The sequence below is a fragment of the Amblyraja radiata genome, chromosome 4, assembly GCF_010909765.2.
Source record: "Amblyraja radiata isolate CabotCenter1 chromosome 4, sAmbRad1.1.pri, whole genome shotgun sequence".
Lineage (NCBI taxonomy): Eukaryota > Metazoa > Chordata > Chondrichthyes > Rajiformes > Rajidae > Amblyraja > Amblyraja radiata.
Window position 1 is genome coordinate 76949350 of NC_045959.1, and position 22913 is coordinate 76972262.

At 41.0% G+C, this 22913-nt stretch overlaps 1 protein-coding gene across 2 annotated transcripts in view; it reads right to left on the reverse strand.

Annotated features, from left to right (window-relative positions):
* The window catches only part of ca8 (carbonic anhydrase 8), a 62481-nt gene that overhangs the window by 35735 nt on the left and 3833 nt on the right, over positions 1-22913 (reverse strand). For both annotated transcript variants that reach the window (XM_033019777.1, XM_033019776.1), the window contains exons 4-5: positions 14007-14131; positions 5737-5832 (exon numbers count right to left, since the gene is read on the reverse strand). In XM_033019777.1, the coding sequence (XP_032875668.1) occupies positions 5737-5832; positions 14007-14131 (221 nt within the window). The remainder of the gene's footprint in view (positions 1-5736; positions 5833-14006; positions 14132-22913) is intronic.

Here is a 22913-nt window from a genome sequence, read left to right on the forward strand (position 1 = left end):
GATCGGGTGGATGCACCGAGGATGTTCCCAATGATCGGGGAAACTAGAACTAGGGGACATAGTTGCAGAATAAGGGGGGGCTCTTTTAGAACTGAGATGAGGAAGAACTTCTTCACCCAGAGGGTGGTTAATTTATGGAATTCACTGCCCCAGGGAGCAGTGGAAGCAGAAACGTTAAATATATTTAAGTCTAAAATAGATGGTTTTTTAGCTGCCAAGGGGATAAGGGGCTACGGGGAGAGGGCAGGGATATGGACCTAGGTATGGTTAGTATAGTAAGACCTGAGTGATCTCCTGGACAAGTGTCGATCACCTGGATTGGGGTCGGAGAGGAATTTCCCGGATTTTTTCCCGAATTGGACCTGGGTTTTTATCCGGTTTTTTGCCTCCCCCAGGAGATCACGCGGTTCTTGGGGTGGAGAGGGGTGATAGCGGTATAAAGGGGAGGGTAGTGTCTTGTGTTCTGTGTCTTGTGTCTACTGTTTGTGGGTAAGTGTGTCTGTTTAGTGTTCAGCCATGAGCGAATGGCGGTGCGGGCTCGACGGACCTGGTGGTCTACTCTCGCACCTACTTTCTATGTTTCTATGAAAGAATGGGTACAATGGGCTTGTATTCACTGCAATTTAGAAGGATGAGAGTGGACCTTATAGAAACATATAAAAGTCTTAAGGGATTGGACAGGCTAGATGCAGGAAAAATGTTCCCCATGTTGGGGAAGTCCAGAACCACCGTTTAAGAGTAAGGGGTAGGCCATTTAGGACTGAGATGAAGAGAAACTTTTTCACCCAGAGAGTTGTGAATCTGTGGCATTCTCTGCCACAGAAGGCAGTGGTGGCCAATTTACTGGATGTTTTCAAGAGAGAGATTTAGCTCTTGGGGCTAATAGAATCAAGGGATATGGGGAAAAAGCAGGAACGGGGTACTGATTTTGGATGTCAGCATGGTTTTGTACGTGGGAGATCATGTCTCACAAATCTGATTGAGTTTTTTTAAGACGAGACCAGAGGTGTAGATGTTGTGTACATGGGTTTTAGTTAGGCATCCGACAAGGTTAGATCGCATGGGATCCAAGGAGAGATAGCTGAATGGATAGCAAATTGGCTTAATGGATGGAAGCAGAGGGAGCTGGTGGAAAGCTGCTTATCGGACTGGAGGCTTGTGACTAGTGGTGAGCCCCAGGGTTCGATGCTGAGCCCATTACCGTTTATCATCTACATTAATGATTTGGATGAGATCATACAGGGCAAGATTAGCAAGTTTGCTGATGATACAAAAGTGGGTGGTTTTGCAGATAGTGAAGATGTTTATAAAAGATTGCAGCAGGATCTTGATCGTTGACCAATTGAGCTGAGGAATGGTTGATGGAATTTAATACAAAGTGTGAAATGTTGCATTTTGGGACGTCAAACAAGGGCAAGACCTACACTATAAATGGTAGGCCTTTGGGGAGTATTGTAGAGCAGAGGGATCTAGAAGTGCAGATGCATGGTTCCTTGAAGGTTGAGTTGCAGACATACAAGGTGGCCAAAAAGGCTTTTGGCACATTGGCCTTTATCAGTCAGAGAATTGAGTATAAAAGTTGGGAGGTCATGTTGCAGTTGTACACTATAAGACATTGGTGAGTGCATTTCGAATATTGGGTTCAGTTTTGGGCACCATGTTATAGGAAATATATTGTCAAACATGAAAGGGTTCAGACATGATTTATGAGATTATTTGCAGGACCAGTGGATCTGAGCTACAGGGAGAGGTTGTATAGGCTCAGACTCTTGGAGTGCCGGAGGATGAGGGGTAATCTTATAGAGGTGTATAAAATCGTGAAAAGAATACTGTAGATTGGGTAGATGCACAGAATCTCTTGCCCAGAGTAGGGGAATAGAGGACTAGAGGGCATAGATCCAAGGTGAAGGGGAAAAGATTTTATAGGAATCTGAGGGGTAACTTTTTCGCACAAAGGGTGGTGGGTGTACAGAACAAGTGGCCAGAGGAGGTAGTTGAGGTTGAGACTATGCCAACGGTTAAGAAACAGTTAGACAGGTACATGGATAGGACAGGTTTGGATGGATATGGACCAAGCGCAGGCACGTGGGACTAGTGTAGATGGGACATGTAGGCAAGTTGGGCCGAAGGGCCTGTTTCCACACTGTATCACTCTATGACTATGAATCGATTATTGTAAATTGTCCCTCATGTGTAGTGTTAGTGCACGGGGATTGCCAGTCGGCACGGGGGCGAAGGGCCTGTTTTCACATTATATCTTGAGACCAAACTCATTGTATAAATCTTTTTAACCCACTTTTTAAGAAAGGCGGGAGAGAGAAAACGGGGTATTATAGACCAGTTAGCCTGACATCTGTGGAGGGGAAGATGCTGAAATAAATTATAAAAGATGAGATAGCCATACATTTGGAAAGCAGTAACAGGATCGGTCCGAGTCAGCATGGATTGACAAAGGGGAAATCATGCTTGACTAATCTTCTGGAATTTTTTGAAGATGTAACTAGGAAAATGGACAAGGGAGAGCCAGTGGATGTAGTGTACCTGGACTTTCAGAAAGCATTTGATAAGGTCCCATATAGGAGATTAGTGGGCAAAATTAGGGCACATGGTATTGGCGGTAGAGTGCTGACATGGATAGAAAATTGGTTGGCAGACAGGAAACAAAGAGTAGGGATTAACGGGTCCCTTTCAGAATGGCAGGCAGTGACTAGTGGGGTACCGCAAGGCTCAGTGCTGGGACTGCAGCTATTTACAATATACATCAATGATTTGGATGAAGGGATTCAAGTAACATTAGCAAATTTGCAGATGACACAAAGCTGGGTGGCAGTGTGAACTGTGAGGAGGATGCTATGAGAATGCAGGGTGACTTGGACAGGTTGGGGGAGTGGGCAGATGCATGGCAGATGAAGTTTAATGCGGATAAATGTGAGGTTATCCACTTTGGTAGCAAAAACAGGAAGGCAGATTACTATCTAAATGGTGTCAAGTTGGGAAAAGGGGAAGTACAGCGGGATCTGGGGGTCCTTGTACACCAGTCCATGAAAGTAAGCATGCAAGTACAGCAGGCAGTGGAGAAAGCGAATGGCATGTTGGCCTTTATAACAAGAGGAATTGAATGTAGGAGCAAAGAGGTCCTTCTGCAGTTGTACAGAGCCCTAGTGAGACCACACCTGGAGTATTGAGTGCAGTTTTGGTCCCCTAATTTGAGGAAGGACATTCTTGCTATTGAGGGAGTGCAGCGTAGGTGTACAAGGTTAATTCCCGGTATGGCGGGACTGTCATATGCTGAGAGAATGGAGCAGCTGGGCTTGTACACTCTGGAGTTTAGAAGGATGAGATGGGGATCTCATTGAAACATATAGGATTGTTAAGGGCTTGGACACGCTAGAGGCAGGAAACATGTTCCCGATGTTGGGGGAGTCCAGAACCAGGGGCCACAGTTTAAGAATAAGGAGTAAGCCATTTAGAATGGAGACGAGGAAACACTTTTTCTCACAGAGAGTGGCGAGTCTGTGGAATTTGCTGCCGCAGAAGGCGGTGAAGACAGGTACTCTGGATGTTTTCAAGAGAGAGCTAGATAGGGCTCTTCAAAATAGCGGAGTCAGGGGATATGGGGAGAAGGCAGGAACGGGGTACTGATTGGGGATGCTCAGCCATGGTTACATTGAATGGCAGTGCTGGCTCGAAGGGCCAAATGGCCTACTCCTGCACCTTTTGTCTATTGTTTAAATCTGTTCCGACAACGTGGTGAGGAATTAAGGGGGGGGAAGAGGGAGGTTGCAGGAAGTTGCAAAGTTCTGCATTAGGATTGAGTTTTGATACCCAAGCTTCCACAGATATACATGACCATGATTTACTAGGATTCTGACCCAATTCTAAATGCCTTTGAGCTAAATGGTAATCTCTGTAGACTTCATTTAGCCATGTGATTCAGGATACATTTGCACATCAACTTTGAAGAACAGGTACAGCAATGTGATGAATGTAATGAAATAGGACATGGTATGATTCTTTTCAATATCAGAAAACCTAGCTGTGAGCACTTTCCAAATTAACAGCAAAAGCCTTGTCCTAAAAATGTTTTTACGCAGTTTTGACATATAGCACGTTACATATATAGATATAATTAGTATCAGTGTCATGCGCAAGATCCATTCCAGTAACTTTCATACCACCAATGTTAGACTCAATGGTCAATAGTCGGCAGGTTTTTCTTGGCTGTGTTTTTTCAAAATAGAGACACTTCATTATTCACCTGCCAGTCTTCCAGCACCTCGCCTATGTCTAACGATGATTCATGTAATTCAGCCAAGACTCTTGCAATTTCTCCTCCATCTTCCAAAATGTCCTTGAGTATATCTGATCAAACTCAGGGAATTATCTACCTTCATCCATCTTGGGATACCCAGCATCTCCTTGACTGCAATATGGACTATCCAAGATATCGCCATTAACTGTCCCAAATTCACTGTTTGTCATATGTTATTCCATGTTAAAAATCAGAGGAGAAATATTCATCGAGGACCTTGCGCATCTCTTGTGGCTTCACACATAGAAACCAACCTAAGATGCCCCATTCTTCCTCTAATCATCCTTTTCCCTATAAAATACAATTATAAAATCTCTTTGGATTCTCATCCAACAGGAGCGTGCATATCTTGAACTCTCAGTGTCAATAAAACAACTCCCATCTCCTCTTTTACCCCACCTTTATCTCACCTGTATCCTGGAATGGGAAGTTGCCAGTCCTGCCCCTCCCTCAGCAAGATTTCCGCAATGGCTATATCACCCCATTTGCATGTGCCCATCCATGATCCGAGTTGATCCACCTTTTCCATCGGGCCTCCGGCATTCAAATAAATGCAATTTAATCCAATTATCATTGCTCACTCCCTGCCGTGTTTCTGCCTATCCTGTCAACTGAACTTAATGGCATACATTTCAAGCCTCTCCACTGTATTGGATCCTGTCCACCTGCTAATGTAGTTTAAACCCTCCCGAGTAACACTAGTAAACCTTCCTGCCAGGATATTGCTCCCCATCCAATTCAGGTACAACCTGTCCCTCTTGTATGTCACCTCTGTCCCAGAAGAGACCCCAATAGTCCAAATATCTGGATTGCTTCCCCCTGCACCAACTTTTCAGCCCCATATTCATCTTTCCGATCTTCCCATTCCTACCCTCACTACACCCATGGTACCAGGAGTAATCCAGAGATCATTATATTCCCACTGATGGATGTCATCCCTTTTCCCATCTTTGCTGTTTGCGCCAATATGCACAACTACTTCTGGCTGCTCACCCACCCTCTAGAAAATGTGCTACAGTTGCTCCAAGACATCCTATACACTGGCATCGAGGCAAAACAGCATCTTGGAATCCTGTTTGCTGCCTTAGAATCGCTTGTCTATTTGCCCCCACCCCAAAACTATACTCTATAACGTCAGACATTAAAGCCTTCTAGTTGAAGCTGATTATCAGATAGAGTCAGTGTCAGAGTCACGTAGCACGGAAACAGGCCCTTTGATTCAACTCGACAATACTGACCAAGATATCCATTTCAGCTGGTCCCATTTTCTCATGTTAAATAATCATTATGTCAACAAAAGAATTACGATGTTCAATAAAATAATTACCTGGCACTTTCTCAGGAATAATGAGAAATGGGTATCATATATCCCAACTTGTGAGAAACATCCACATCCTGTGAATGAATTTGAAGATTGTATTTACCTGAACAAATAAAGCAATTATTGCAATCCCATTTTTCTTCCCCAAAGCTTCTTCAATGTTATTAAACAAGGTAGAATTCCAATGGATAAGATGGAGCTGCAAAACATAAATGTTGTATACATCAGTCGCACAAACTTTTTTTTTTTTAAAGCCACATATTTAAATCTGGAAAGCCCAAACATACAGCTGCTTGCAATGTAGAAATGTAGAAACATAGAAAATAGGTGCAGGAGTAGGCCATTCGGCCCTTCGAGCCTGCACCACCATTCAATATGATCATGGCTGATCATCCAACTCAGTATCCTGTACCTGCCTTCTCTCCATACCCCCTGATACCTTTAGCCACAAGGGCCACATCTAACTCCCTCTTAAATATAGCCAATGAACTGGCCTCAACTACCTTCTGTGGCAGAGAATTCCAGAGATTCGCCACTCTCTGTGTGAAAAATGTTTTTCTCATCTCGGTCCTAAAAGATTTCCCCCTTATCCTTAAATTGTGACTGGTAAACAGGACTTCCTGTATCTCTCCGTTTTGCACATTGGTGCAATCAGCCTCTGACTGAAGATGCTGCTCTTGATCACCTTCAGGGCATGGAGTGGGTGAGTGGGGTTTGTCATTATAGAACCTAGTTTATTTAGAGTTCTGGCCTCTGCCACCTGCTGGACCGTTCGTTGCTCAGCCCCGACCACTGAGCCGGCCTTACCTGTCCAACCCCTTAAGAATTTTGTAAGTTTCTACAAGATCCCCCCCTCAATCTTCTAAATTCTAGCGAGTACAAGCCGAGTCTATCCAGTCTTTCTTCATATGAAAGTCCTGACATCCCAGGAATCAGTCTGGTGAACCTTCTCTGTACTCCCTCTATGGCAAGAATGTATTTCCTCAGATTAGGAGACCAAAACTGTACACAATACACCAGGTGTGGTCTCACCAAGACCCTGTACAGCTGCAGTAGAACCTCCCTGCTCCTATACTCAAATCCTTTTGCTATGAATGCTAACATACCATTCGCTTTCTTCACTGCCTGCTGCACCTGCATGCCTACTTTCAATGACTGGTGTACCATGACACCCAGGTCTCGTTGCATCTCCCCTTTTCCTAATCGGCCACCATTCAGATAATAGCTGCTGCTTGCTGCTTGTAAGTGTAGCTGCTGCTGCTGCTGGCGCCGACGATGGCTGCCACAGTGTACTGCTCCTTGTTGTTTTGTATGTGTTTGTTCATTTGTGAAAACCCTACAAAGATTACTTTCACGAGAGAGGTACTCATAAACATCGGACATACGGTACCTCCAAACATTGTTCCGGATTTCACTCACTCGCTGGATTATTTGGACATACTCGTCGGTGGGGCTGTGGCTGCGTTCAAGGTCTTGAGATAGAGGAGGACCCATGGGAAGTGATCTGGAGCACTCACCCGACTCCGGCGACGAGGATCACATACACCACTCCCGAGCATATTCCTGGCAAACGTACGTTCCCTCAATAACAAAGTGGACGAACTGCAACTCCTGCATCGGACAAACAAGGACTTCTCTCGACCTGCTGCCCTGTGTTTCACCGAGACCTGGCTGTGTGAGTCAACCCCGGACAATGCGCTGCAACTGGCTGGCTTCCAACTTCACAGAGCGGATCGCGAAGTGGAGGCAGCGGGGAAATCAAGAGGCGGTGGAATATGCTTCTATACCAACCAGGACTGTTGCAGCGACATCACGGTACTGTCAAATTTCTGCTCTCCCAACCTAGAATCCCTCTTTATAAACTGCAAACCCTTTTATTCTCCGAGGGAATTTAACTCCTTTACTCTCGCTGGAGTTTACATTCCCCCCAAGTCTGCGTATGCGAGGCGCAAATGCAACTCGCTGACCAGGTGTTGAGAGTAGAGAGTGACTTCCCGGACTCCATGGTCATTGATTTGGCTAACCTCAGCCGTGACCTTCCAAAATACAGACTTCAGGTTACCTGCCCCACCAGAGGGGAGAGAACACTCGATCACTGTTATACGGCAATCAAGACCGCATATCGCTCTGTTCCCCAGGCGGGTCTGGGTCTCTCTGATCATTGTCTAGTTCACCTTATTCCGACCTACAGGCAGAAACTAAAATCTGTTAAGCCTGTGGTCAGAACAATGAAAAGGTGGACAAGCGAGGACATTGAAAACCTACAATCCTGCTTTGACTGCACGGATTGGAATGTGTTTAGGGAAGCAACCACAAGCCTCGATGAGTATACGGACACAGTATCATCATATGTCAGCTTTGTGAGGACAGTTGATTTCCAACTAAGACCCGGACATGGTTCAACAACAACAAGCCCTGGTTCACTGCAGAACTCAGACAGCTCCGATGGTCTAAAGAGGAGGCCAACAGGAGCGGGGGTGCAGACCTCTACAGGCAGGCCAAGTACAAGCTGAGAAGAGGAATCAGAGTTGCCAATGAAAGGTACTCTGAGAAGGTGAGGAGCAAGTTCTCAGCTAGTGACTCTTCTCCAGTTTGGAAGGACTTGCAAGAAATTACCAGCTACAAGAGGAAAGCCCCCCGCTCTTTGGACAATCGTCAGATGACCAACGACCTGAATGAGCTTTACTGCAGGTTTGAAAACCAGAAACGTAACCCTGGTACCCCCTTCCCCCCTCCCCAACCAACACAGTCAGACCCCAGTCTACAAAGAATGGACCCTGCACCCTCTCCTTCCCATTCAGCACTTCGCACCTACTTAAGGCAAGACTCCAGTATGAAAAGACTGGACCATTTCCCACCCCAACAAACATTTCACACCCACTCACAGCCTGACCTCAGTCTGCAAAGGCTGTGCCTTTCCCTCCATTGATGAACTGTAAACTGCAAGGGCCAGGAAGCGAGCGGGTAAAATCATCTCTGACCCCTCTCACACTGGCCACAAACTCATTGAATCACTTCCCTCTGGAAGGCGACTCCGGACTGTCAAAGCTGCCACAGCCAGACATAAAAACAGTTTTTATCCATGAGTTGTTGCTCTACTCAACAGCCAAAAATCTGTTACCTTGATCTGGTATTTTGTTGGTTCACATGCTTGATCAATGGTGTTTTATCATTAATGTTTTATTATTATTAATGTTTAGTGTTTTCGGAGTCATTCGTAACTGTCACTGTAGGTCATGTTGTTACTTGTGGGCGGAGCACCAGGGCAAATTCCTTGTATGTGAATACTTGGCCAATAAACTTACTTAATGTTATGGAGGTTTTCAATGGCACTTTCCACTGACTTTTAGGAAACAAAGAATAGTCTTTTATTCGTGAATTTGGCTCAAAACAAAACAATCAGTGCAGAACAAAACAAAGTTAATCTTGGCCATCTCGTGTATCACATTTGCTGCCAGAACACAGGATCAAAAGCCTTCCTTCCATTTGTGTTCCAGCATTGATTTCATGAGTGCGAGATAGCCTTAAACATTTAAGATGGAAAACATTCAAGCTTTCCTTCAATGATAAAAAAAAGTTGCTTTGGTTCATCTTAATAGCATATTAATTTTATGAATCATAAGTTATTTTTTGAATGCTACTTAAAACATTGAAGCGAGTTCAGATCATCCCCTTCTCAATCCAATTTGTCAACCACTAACTCAGTTATTGCACAAATAATTCTCAAATTTACTCCACAAAAATATTCTTCTTGGATATATGAACTACAAGAGAGGCAAATAGACCTGAGTATTAATTTCTTTTTTATCTGTCTTTTGAATGTAGGTTTAAAATGTGAAATCTTTCCAATATTAAAAGACATTAAAAAGATTTATTTCATCATTTTGGAATAAACACCACCTTTGAAAATTTGTTTGAACAGAATCCATTTGAATCTCCTGAAAATTGACTTTTCATGGTGAATATCTGGCATACCCATTCCACGGGTCACAATGCAAGATATCCCTTATTAATGGTCTTTAAGATTCAAGTAAATATACATTTCATTGGTGTGTGCCAATGTATCACACTTTAACTGCCATCACTTTAACTAGTAATAAAGATAATGAATTACTTTGCCTAGTCCTTCCATATTTTTACCCTTGGTTACTATAAGGGTGATTCTTCAGTAATGGCCCTGTCCCACGGTACGAGTTTATTCCAAGAACACTCTCGAGTTTGCCCTGATTCGAACTCGGAGATTTACGGTAATGGCCACTCATCGGTACTCGGGGCTCTCGTGGACATTTTTCAACATGTTGAAAAATCTACACGAGTCTTCCCGAGTACATGCCGTTAGCGAGTCTTCCCGAGTACCGGCCGTTAGCGTTACGAGTCGGCAGGAGACGTCCCCGGGCTCCGACTTACCCGCTACGTTCATTCTCCGTGCTTACGAGTTTAATTTTTTTTAACTCGGGAGAGCTCTTGGAATGAACTCGTACCGTGGGACAGGGCTATAAGTGTCTACTTATACGTTTCTGGAAACCAGAAAATAAAAATTTTTGCAACTTTGAATGTTGTTTCACATAGATGAACATGGTGGCCGACTAGGAAAAGGGGAGATGCAGCGAGACCTGGGTGTCATGGTACACCAGTCATTGAAAGTGGGCATGCAGGTGCAGCAGGCAGTGAAGAAAGCGAATGGTATGTTAGCTTTCATAGCAAAAGGATTTGAGTATAGGAGCAGGGAGGTTCTACTGCAGTTGTACAGGGTCTTGGTGAGACCACACCTGGAGTATTGCGTACAGTTTTGGTCTCCAAATCTGAGGAAGGACATTATTGCCATAGAGGGAGTGCAGAGAAGGTTCACCAGACTGATTCCTGGGATGTCAGGACTGTCTTATGAAGAAAGACTGGATAGACTTGGTTTACACTCTCTAGAATTTAGGAGATTGAGAGGGGATCTTATAGAAACTTACAAAATTCTTAAGGGGTTGGACAGGCTAGATGCAGGAAGATTGCTCCCGATGTTGGGGAAGTCCAGGACAAGGGGTCACAGCTTAAGGATAAGGGGGAAATCCTTTAAAACCGAGATGAGAGGAACTTTTTTCACACAGAGAGTGGTGAATCTCTGGAACTCTCTGCCACAGAGGGTAGTCGAGGCCGGTTCATTGGCTATATTTAAGAGGGAGTTAGATGTGGCCCTTGTGGCTAAGGGGATCAGAGGGTATGGCGAGAAGGCAGGTACGGGATACTGAGTTGGATGATCAGCCATGATCATATTGAATGGCGGTGCAGGCTTGAAGGGCCGAATGGCCTACTCCTGCACCTAATTTCTATGTTTCTATGTTTCTATGTTTCTATCTCTACTATGGGAAAAATATGTTTGGCGCAATCTTTTCGAGAATTTAATTTATTTTTTCCTCTTCTTTTTCCAGGTTGCCCATTGCATAGTCATATCTGTCATATTTTTATGATGAACAACGTTGCAGAATATAACTGATTTAAGAATATAAAATCAAATTTTTGTCGCAATCTTTCAAATTATAGTGTCTTCCTCAAATAAACCACCAAAAAATAAATTTTCAGTCTAACGCATTGATTTTAAACCTTCGTAACAGTTTACTGCCGAAAAAAGTGGTGATTTTCAGTAAGAATGGTAACCTTCACATAACGTTTCACCAACTTCCTTTAAAACAATATTAACTTCAGATGAATAGGCAGAAGCAAATGGTTTATTTATCAATTACAATTGATAATTATGGTAATTGTTGTATTATTTTACACATTATGAGCACAAAATACTCATGTGACGGATATGACTCAGCATGGTGGAGATGATCAAGTTTGGGAGAGTCACATGATGGAGATGACTAAAACTATCTTTGGGGCTGGGGCTAGGGTTAGGATTAACATGCTATATCCGTGACTGTGCATAGCTCCTCTAGGTATTCCTGGAGCTTCCTCCACCATCCCACAAAGTGGAAGGTCAAATAGTTACTATATATTACCGAGTGTATGGCACTATAATCAGGTATGAGTGGATGAACATGTGAGAGAACAGGGGAAAATGGCACTGTGGGAGCAGGCATAGATCCTGATGGGTCAAATGGCCTTTCATGTTATAATAAAGTAAAGAAGCATATCGTCAAGCTGTTTCAAATTCAGTTTTTATCAGTTCTTACTCCACACATTATTTATCCACTCGTGTTAAAAGTTAGAATGATTTTTGCCTGAACTACTGCTCATGGTAAACTATTTCACAACAATTTTCTGCATTATGCAAGTCTAAATTTTTATTTTTCTTGGATGACAAATTTAAATTGATAACCTTTATTAACTCACTTGCCAGCACATAGAAATAAATAGGGCTCTGGATTTATCCTTTCAAATCCATTCATAACTTTAAATACATTACATTTATTTTAGTCTTCCCTGCTCGAATCATAAGGTTTCCATAGTCAAAGGTCTCAATTTATAATCCTAATACACATTCACATGCTCAGGTGATTGGATTTATCCTTTAACTCTCCACAACCATATACTTTCTCCAAGCATTTTGAACATAACAAAGTACACCATGTAGTCAAATTGACTCAAATGTATTACTTCTTTGCTGCAGTATGCAATGCCATAAATTCCAGCTATCAAGATGCTATTTGTAACCTTCAGTTCTGTTCTAAAAATCTGGTATGCTGGCTTTTTGCAAAAGTTATGACAATGCATCATTAATTGCTTTAGCGTTTATTCTACAATCACAAAATGAATGTGTTGTAAAATCACAGCAGCGTTTTTTAATGCTGCAGCTACGGAGTTGTCCTAAACAGGTGTTGTGCTGCAAAAGTGCAATAAAAGAGGTGGAGCAATTTCTTTTTTGCATGGGAATCAAATACTTGATTCTCTTGTGAAAGGAGGATAAACCTCTTCTTCTTTTAATACTTGCTCAGTAAAGCCTTTCTTTTCATGTCTCATTCCCTCCATTTGTTGACATTGAATATGCCATCATCACCATAGAACACAGGCTGAATAATATGAAAAAATGATCACTCAAGATTTTTCACAACTTCGGGCATTAGATTGCTTGGAGTAAAATCTGTTTTGAAATCCAAATTACTGATTATAGAAGTCCTGGAATAGTATGATCATCCTCCTCCTTCAAATGGAGAGGAATATATTATTTATTTTAATGAGAAAACAAAACCAGTAACCTTGCTTTCAGTGAGATATTCCAGCCGAGATACTCATTAACCTTATTTAAAAAGGTTTATTGCAATGTTCCCAATTTAAAAAGTGATCTTATGCACAGGTAGCCCTATTTAAATGGAAACCTAATTAATAATATTAAAATTGGAATGAGAGTGACCTTTTTAACGAAGTCCACACATGGCCATTACTGAAAAGTTATTACCATAATAAAGAGGTGAAACATTGAAGGCAGCGATATGAAGAACAGGCAGCAAAATAAATAATGAATGTCATTGACAAAAAAAAAAAATTTCCATTCAAAAAGAAAATGTGTTCAAAATATTCAGACTTTCAAATTATGAAACTGAAGGCAAAAACACCATTCCTCTTTGGAAACCTCCCATTTTATTTCCTCTTTAAACATCATCAGCCCAGCCAATCTAATCAAAAGGAAGTGAGAGTTCACAAAAAGTTTGTCGGAAAATAAACAAATTAAAAACTTAATATAATAAATTATTAGATTTAGTGAAGTAGTGAAAGGAAGAAAACGGCCAGAAAAGTAACAACATATTGCAGAGATAGTTAGGATGAGGCATTCAATTCCTCACTATCAACTGAAAAATGTTCTACATTCTACCAAATGTGGTGTTCGTCAGAGTATCCTATATTTGGCAAAGACAGCACCCTTTTGTTACTGCAAGCTCAAAATACTCAAAGCTGTATGTTAAATTTTTTAATAGTATCATTGCATAAGTGTCAATAGAAGAATAGAAGCAATTGCTTGTCAATTTCAATTATCACCTACAGTGATAATTCTTAAGAGACAATGGTGTCCGTTTACTGTGGCGAGGTTACAGAATTTTATTCTTCCCTCTGGACTTTCCCCCCCCCCCCCCCCCCCCCCCCCCCAAAGAATATTATTTTCTACTTGTCAATTCCCAGAGTAACTTTTAACTGGTTCTGTAGTTCCTAATTGAAATTGAAACCAATTTGGCACGTAAAACAAATGATGTTCCCTAATTCATCAATTCTATTATATCCAATTCGTAGTTTGGAAACAGACATTATAACAGAACTACTTGTACTACAACACATTCCTTTTCAAAAAGAAGCAAAGTTTCGTATGTTTGGGGAAAAACATTTCCAAAGTTGTAAGCTCAAATTTTATGGCACAAACAATTCAAGAATATTCTTTGGTCTAGCACCCACCTCCATGGGAAATGCTTTAAAATTAACAGTATGTTCAGAGCCACGTTGGTTCTCTTTACCCCAGTGAAATCGAACTTCATGTAATTCATATTCATAGTTTTCAAGCAATGGACCGCCAGTCAAAACTGTAATAGAAAAGCAATGTTTAAATAACTATAAATTAAAATAAAGTAGTATTTAAGTCATCTGGACACATTGGCCTACAAGTTCTATTATGCGGCACACCATTTGTTTGTTACACAATGCAACTTTATCCAAATTCCAGGTGCTAAATGAGTGACTATAACACTAGGAATTTGTTCTAAAAGTGTGCGCAAATCACACACCCACAGTTACAAACACCATGCAATGCATATTTTGATATTGTTTATTAACATGTTTACACATTTATGAGGTCTGTTGGTTTGCAAGCCCTCTTTGGAAGGTTGAGGCCTGCTTCTGCATTAAAGGAGGGATCACACCTTATACAACACATTTCCATAGAATGCTTTCCAAGTGCATTCTCTATTAGGTGGTTTTCTTCCAATTCATTCTAAACTCCACCTTCTTCCTTCAACCCACAGTTCGCATCCCCTAACCTCCTCTTCTCCTGAATTCCATTTCGCTTTGGTCAATCCCTGTCCCAGCCTCAAGTATATTCAACAAGCAAGCCTAACTCAAGTTTGTATTCACCACTTACTGTCCAAACAGCCACCCCAACCCCATTTCTTCCTCAAATCTCTCTCCACTCCACTCGCAATCTGTGTTAATCCCTGTCCTGAGGGTAAGGACCCATCTAATTTATTCCATGACTTATGGAATTGTATCATTATCAGAAAGAAATGCCTGAAGTATGCCTTAAAGAATGTACAAAGTATGCAAGATCTATCCTTGAACTTTGTGTGCAGTTCCAATTTTTCCATCAAGAGCCTTGCATAAAACAGGTGCAGGACTGGATGCACCACTATTTTAGCATGTCTTTTTTGGGCAACAGCAATTTCTGTATAATTAACTAGCACAGATATAACATGTTATTTAATTTTTTATTTACACAAGCTTATCACGAGTAAAACATGTTTATTTGGTGGTCTGAAGAACGACAACTGGGGTTTCTACAGATTTTTATTCAAAAGTTCGATTTCCAGTATACAGTATACAGGTTCTTCAGCCAAGTCTTCCCACGACGGTGGTCAGTGCTGAATTAACGCGCGCAAGCAAAAACCACGCGAAACAAGCGGGCCCTCCCGAGTCACGTGACCTCGGCTTCCGAACGCCGGGTTCGATCTCTGCGTACGCCAACAGGCGCCGCTACATTTACATGGTTTATGCTTAGTAATTTGAACTGAATACATGAAATGCTACTCAGAATTACAGAGACTAAACTGTTTTTTCATTCAGGTCATAAAATGACCTAGAAACAAAGCTCTGAATCTATCATTACACAGAAAAGTTAATTCCCTGTATACATCAGCATTAGAGTTAAAAATAGTGTTTTAATTGAGTGTTTTTAAATTCAAATATGACAAAAGTAGACCATGTAATTTATTACAGATTTTAATAACTGCACATTATACACTACTTTCCTCATTAAGTATACAAAATTCTATAAAACAAATTATCTTGTGTTGACATGTCCTACTTGAATCGATGTAGTTCCTCCTTTTGACATGCCATAAAAAAAGAATTCTTGTGGGATAACTCAATCTGGATCATAAACTAGGTGGATTATTTTTGTTCCACTTGAGCATACCAAAATGATTTCTTATCAGCCTTTGCCACAATTAATCATCAACTAATTACAAGCAATGGGAGAAGCTCTCCAGGAACTAAATTACACGATCCTCCTTCAGAGGCACTGCGTTATCAGAACGTCTTTTTTCTAAAGCAAGACACTGTTTTGCCAAAGTGGTCAGAAAATAAACCATTACTTTTGTTTTAAAAGAGAATGGGAGAGCAAGAGTCCCAACTAATAGTTAGCCCTTAATTAGTAACAGCATAAAGTGTAACTGAACTGTTATCTCAATTTAGTTTTAAGGCCTTGCTATGCACAAGTTAACTGTAATTTGGCCTCCAAAGTAACATTGATCACTCTTCAACCTTTGGTTTTGTGAAGGGGGGGATCTTCCCTGAAAAAAATCTTTGAGGAAATAAATGGCTGGAGAGTCAGTGGATGGTGTTTATCTAGTTTTTCAAAAAGCCTTTGATAAAGTGAGGCTGCTAAAGATGAGAGCCCATTGTATCAAAGGGAAGATACTAACATGGATAGAAGGTTGGCTGAATGGCAGAAGGCAAAGAGTGGCAATAATAGGGGGCTTTTTCTGGTTGGCTGATGGTGACTAGGTGAGTTTCGCTGGGGTTGGTGCTGGGGCTGCCACTCTTTACGTTGTATATCAATGATTTGGATGAGGGTATTGAAGATTTTGTGGCCAGGGTTGCCGATGATAGTGGGCAGAGAAGCGGCAGATGGAATGCAAAATAGCATTCCAAATAGTAAAAGTGTGGAGTCGTGCATTTTGGTAGTATGAATAAAAGCATAGACTATTTTCTAAATGGGGAGAGAATTCAGAACTCGGAAGTGCAAAGGCATTTGGGAGCACTGGTGCAGAATTCCCAAAAAATCATTTTGCAAGTCGAATCGGTAGTAAGGAAGGCAAATGCTATGCAAGCATTTATTTAGAGAGGACTAAATTACAAAAACAAGGATGTAATGCTGAAGCTTTACAAGGCGCTGGTCAGACCGCATTTGGAGTATTGTGAGCAATCATGGATCCCAGGTCCGAGGAAGGATGTGGTGAGGATTCAGAGGAGGTTTACGAGAATGATCCCAGGAATGAATGGGTTAACATGTGACGAGGATTTGATGGCGCTGGGCCTCTACCCGCTGGTTTAGAAGGATGAGGGGTGACCTCATTAAAACTTACTGAATAATGAAAGGCTTTGATAGAGTGGATGTTTCTACTAGTGGGAGAGTCTGGGACCATAGTCTCAGAATAAAAGGACGTTCCTTTAGGAAGAAGAATTTCTTTAGTCAGAGGATGGTGAATCTGTGTAAATTCATTTGCCACAGAAGGCTGCGAAGGCCGTCAATTGATATTTTTATGGCAGAGATAGATAGATTCTTGATTAGTACGGGTGTCAGGGCTTATGGGGAGAAGGCAGGAGAATGGGATTGAGAGGGTGAGATTGATCAGCCATAATTGAATGGCGGAGTAGTCTTGATGGGCCGAATGGCCTAATTCTGTTCCTATCACATGAACTGAATAGACAAATTAACAAGATTGAATCCCAAGTAGATTTGGTTTGATGAGGAACTATCCTCACAAAAATGGTATTAACTGTAGTCATTCTACATGGAAACCAGCCAGCAAATGTTATAGGGGATAGACTTAATTATTCCTCAAAGCCTTCAGTGTAATCAAGACCCAAGAAGATGCAATGGTATGTACAGGTGTCGGAACCTTGGATCAGAAAAATAAATTAACAAGCTTGCATACAATATGGAAATTGCCTTACATACTGCATTTGTCATTTAATATGAGCAGCACAATTTACAAAAATTGGGCTACATTAAGTCATGCATATGACCACAAGATATAACAACTGAATTAGGCCTTTCAGCCCATTGAGTCTACTCTGCCATTCAATCATGGCTAATCTATTTTTCCCACACAACCCCATTCGCCTGCCTTCTCACCATAATGCCCTTATTAATCAAGAACCTATCAATCAATCAATGTCTTGGGCTCCACAGCTATCTGAGCAATGAATTCCAGACATTCACCACCCTCTGGCTAAAGAAATTCCTCCTCACCTCTACTCTAAAAGATACATCCTTTTATTCTGAGGCTGTGTCCTCTTTGTTCTAGACTCCCCCATTTCGGGAAACATCCTTTTCATGTCCACTCAATCTTGGTCTTTCATTACCTGGTAGAATTCAATGAGATCCCCCTCCCATCATCCTCTGAACTCCAGCAAGTATCAGCCCAGAGCCTTCCAACACTCCTCGTATGTTAATCCAATCATCCCTGGGATCATTCTCACATATTCTATTCAAGACTGTGTTTAAAGTAATAACCTAAACCTATCATGCATGTATTACCAAGAAGTTACAAATAATTATAATAATAATAGTGAAAATACCAAGAATATTTGAATAAATAAGCACACCAGTCCAAATTTTTACCATTTTGGATTGCACTTAAAGATTGTTAGGCACGGAAGAAAAAAAAAAACAATTATAATCAGCTGAGCAATTATCAGACGAAGCAAATTAGAAATGTTAATATCAAATCAAATCAGTGAATATCAAATATCAACTTAGTGAATTCATGAGAGTGTGAACCATAGTAGAGGTGATCATTACCAAATTAGGTTGATGATTAGGTGATCATTAGGTTGCTTTCCTAAGACAGCCCATACCACAATTTTCCGTAACTCAAAGTTTTGTGCATGTGTCAAGAAACGAAAGCTTTAAAAAAAATTGAATTTTGTGTTTATCTTTTTCCCCACAAATTTCATGATAGTAAATTTTATTCCATATCTCAATTTTTTGGATTGTGATGTCTGAATTCTGCAAGGGCAAATGTCCATTCCTCAAATGGCCATAAACACAGGGTTACCTGTACCAGAAAAGGTCCAAGTCCTCTAATCCAATCTGAATTAGTTGAAATTGGGACAAGTAGTAAACACAGAATAACACTGAAAATTGCTGAATAATATTTCCAGCACAAGTAGCACCTTCCATATTTTCCAAGAATAAATTTAAAAAATGTACCTAATCACTATCTGTTTAGGAAATGGATTTCCAGATTATGTATATATTTGGATGTTGAAACTGAATAATAATATTGGTCTTGATGGCCAGAATCACATGGCTCAAAATGTGAAGCCCTGCCCCCCCCCCCCCCCCCCCCCCCTCCCCCCCCCCCCCTCCCCTCCCCCCCCCCTCCCTCCCTCCCTCCAAAAAAAACTATTTGTATAAAAATGTGCAATTATACAATGCAGGACATTCCTCCATCATTTGCAGTACTTAGTATAATAATTTCTTTACTTCTAATAATTACCAATGCCATTTACGCATAATTTCCTTATTTGCTTAACAACAGACTAAGAATTATTTATACAGGGTCCAGCACCTCATTGTCCAGTGGCAGGAAGACTCGATAAAGTCCATTTGGTAGCTGCAACAAGCTTCAGAGGGTCCTACAGCATGCAGTCCTGCACCTTGGAATATGCCATTGTGCAGCATTTAATCATAAGCAGCTACACTTACGGGATGCTATACCTAGACCAAGCTATACGAAGACCAAATTGCATCTTTCACCACTGATGATCTTTTAGCCACAGTCAATTTTTAACTCACTATCTTTGAGAACAGCCAGCAGAGCACAGAGTTCTGCATTAACCAACAGCTCGGGATGAACCTCAAAGACTGCTGCATACCTTACAGACCTGCAGGAGGAGGTAGATAATGGTTTAATCCACATGGCAATCACACTGAGGACAGCATCCAGCAAGATTAAGCATTGGCATAGACACAAACGATCTGATGGAGAGTTCTTCCCACCACTGGCCAAATGATCTATTGGTGCTTATTTTACAATCTGGTGCTAAATTACTATCACCGGTCAGAAAATCATCTGACCGGGCCCACCATCTCTCTTCCCACAAGGCTGCAAGAACATTCATGCAAACTAGTCTAATTTTTCTGGTCAAATGTTCTCCTGCATGAACATTTCAGTAAGTCTCAGAACATGTGGGACGGTCTAAATGAATGGAATGTTTCATGGCCAGTCTATCCTTCACAACAGAGGACAAGGAGCACCCCATTAGACCGAGGCGTTTATTAACCCAGGATCAACATGTAACTTGGATGCAGCTACGCACAAAGGTGACTATTACAAAGAGGGCACAAAGTGCTGGAGTGGGTCAGGCAGCATCGCTGGAGAACATGGATAGGTAACATTTCGGATCATTACCAAGTGGGCCATGTGGGGTACATTTTTCTTCTACATGGAAATGTATGCATCATGTTGCTGCAAATATGATTTATTTTGGACTATAGGGTGAAATTGAATTCACATCAGGTGACTGTTGAAACACAAGAGTAGAATACAAGGCACACCTCTCTTATCTACAGCAATAGCTAGAGCACCATACACCTGATGACCAGCCTCCTCCTCACAATTGAGAAAGAGGGTTTCTCCTAAATTTCCAATTTATAATCTACTTTAGATGTGTACTCCACCCAATTCTAACTGCATGCATTGGTTCCTCTGAACTATATTCCCAGCATTACCAAACTCCACTTTGGAGAGCACATCCATCATGCACGTGTGTGAATTTCAAGTCTAACTGCCCAGATGGTGGAATATGCATCATTTACTTGTGCAAGTGTGCTTATGGTCTGTAATTCTGTTGAAAACCAAACCTCAAAGGGCCAAATACATACACATCCTTCAATATCAGCATGTTAAAGGAGCTAATCACCAATTTCGTGTTAGTCAACTGTATACACACTACTGTCAGCATCAATAATACCAATGTGCAAACGGTTAAGAGCTTCATGTTCTGAGGTGCTAATATCATCAATAATTTGTCCTAGTTCAATCATATTGAAGATACAGACACAAAATGCTGGAGCAACATCTCTGGAGAGAAGGGATGGGCAACATCTCTGGAGAGAAGGAATGAGTGACATTTCCAAGAAAACACACCTCTACTTCTTCAGAAAGCTAAGGATATTTGGCATGCTTCCAATTACTTACCAATTTCTACAGATGCACCGTAGAAAACATCCTATTGGGATGCTTCAAATATGAAGAATTGTGTGTGCAGCCCAGCCCATCACGCAGACCAGCCTCACATCCATCAACTTCATCTACACTTCATACTTTCTCGGGAATGCAGCCAACATAATCAAGGACTACTCGCACACCAATCATTCTCTCATTTCCCCTCTCCCTTCAGGCAGAAGTTAATAAAAGATTGAAATCTCATACCACCCAGTTCAGGACAGCTTCTCTCCTGGTGTTATTAGACTACCAAAGAGACTTCTCATAAGCTAAGGATGTAGACCTGATCTCCCAACCTACATCATTGTAGACCTTGCACTTTTCTCTTCTGTGAACTCTGGTTATTAATCTCTTTGCGCTACTTATTGTACTTGACTGTATCGATAGTATGGTTCAACTGGAAGTGTTTCACCAAATCTTGGTACACATGACAATAATAATCCAATACAGAGGTGTGATGCACAAATAGTTTCTAAAGTCATGTACTCAACAGTTAAAGAACATCAAGAACGGAACGTTCAGAAACTCAACTAATAAATAAAAAAGGGAAATCATATACAATAGAAAATAAAGCCTCTCACTATCAACATCAATTGAAGAACCCAATGTTTAGGATTTTCCATGTTATCTTCAGTTATGGCAAAATATAGGAAAACTCACTTCTGATTTTGGGTTGAATCAAAGCAGCTTATGCAAATATCCCAATTATTTCTATCCGACATCTATAGGTGTTTTGATATACGTAGATTCTACTGAATATATACATGGTTCCTTTTTCATTCTTTATCTTTCAGCATATTTTTGGCCTGGAATTTAACAACAGCTGCACATCATTCTACTGCAAGTAGAGGAAATCGAAGGTAGACACAAAATGCTGGAGTAATTCAGCGGGATAGGCAGCATCTCTGGAGAGAAGGAATGTGTGACGTTTCGGGTCGGGTGAAGAAGGGTCTCGACCCTAAACGTCACCCATTCCTTCTCCCCAGAAATGCTGCCTGTCCCGCTGAGTTACTCCAGCATTTTGTGTCTACATCCTATTCCAAGTTCCCTTTTTTGAAAAATGTAATAATGATCTGATCATGTATAATTCTTTATTAATGTCAGGCCAATGACAACACCCTGATCAAGTCAGAAGATTTTGAGTCCATGGTCCCACTCCAGAGGCGTCAACACAAAAATCCAAAGTAACTCACTGATAAAATAAATAACATTCAAATCCTGCTCATAATAAGAAGTACTGTTTATCAACAAACCAACACTCTGTCAAGCGTCTCTGTTTAGTTGCAAATGATTCCGTGGCACCATTTTGAAGAGGAGGCAGGAAATTATTCCTACTATCCCAACCATAATTCATAACATCCAGTTATTACCACACTATTGGTGGTTGGATCGTGCTGGGCAGATTGCTGTAATGTGGCAACTAATCATTAACTCTAGTCTGGCAATATTATGAATAATTATTTTGCTTCAGCAATCAAGTATGTTTGACAAAAGCTTTCAGATTTTCTGAAGGGAATGTGGAATGCAATACATAAATGGTATTTTCCCAATAGAGTTCCTGTTTTTCTTCTTACACAGCTCAACAGAACTGAATAGATATTGGAAAACCACACAACATATAGCAAAAGCTATAAAAGTTTAGAAGTTATGAAAACTTATTGCATTGTCAAATACTCCAATACCAGGAATCTGGTATTTGACAATAAAAAATTGAATGACATAGGTATTGATTCAAGAACACTTACAAAAGGAAATCTTAATGATAAAATGTAGATCTTGTACATGGATACCAATTTAGGTATAAGCCAGTTCCAAATATATCTACATTGATCACCATCTCTGAAACATGCTAATATTTATCTCCGAGCAAAAATCCTATTTTGTGGATTTGGAAAAAAATGATCCGCAAACAATATTTCACTTGCTGCAATATAGTAAATAAAGCAATGTAAAGGTAACTAGTCTTCTGCGGAAAGACACTTCTGCAGATTATGCACATCTACTCACCCCACATGGGTGCCATTGGACTCTACAAATAACTGCTCGCAGAATAAACTATGTATTAGAAGTGGGTTCATGCAAAAAGTAAACACTTCAACACCTAACGTACAATTTAAAATACCTGCACATTCAA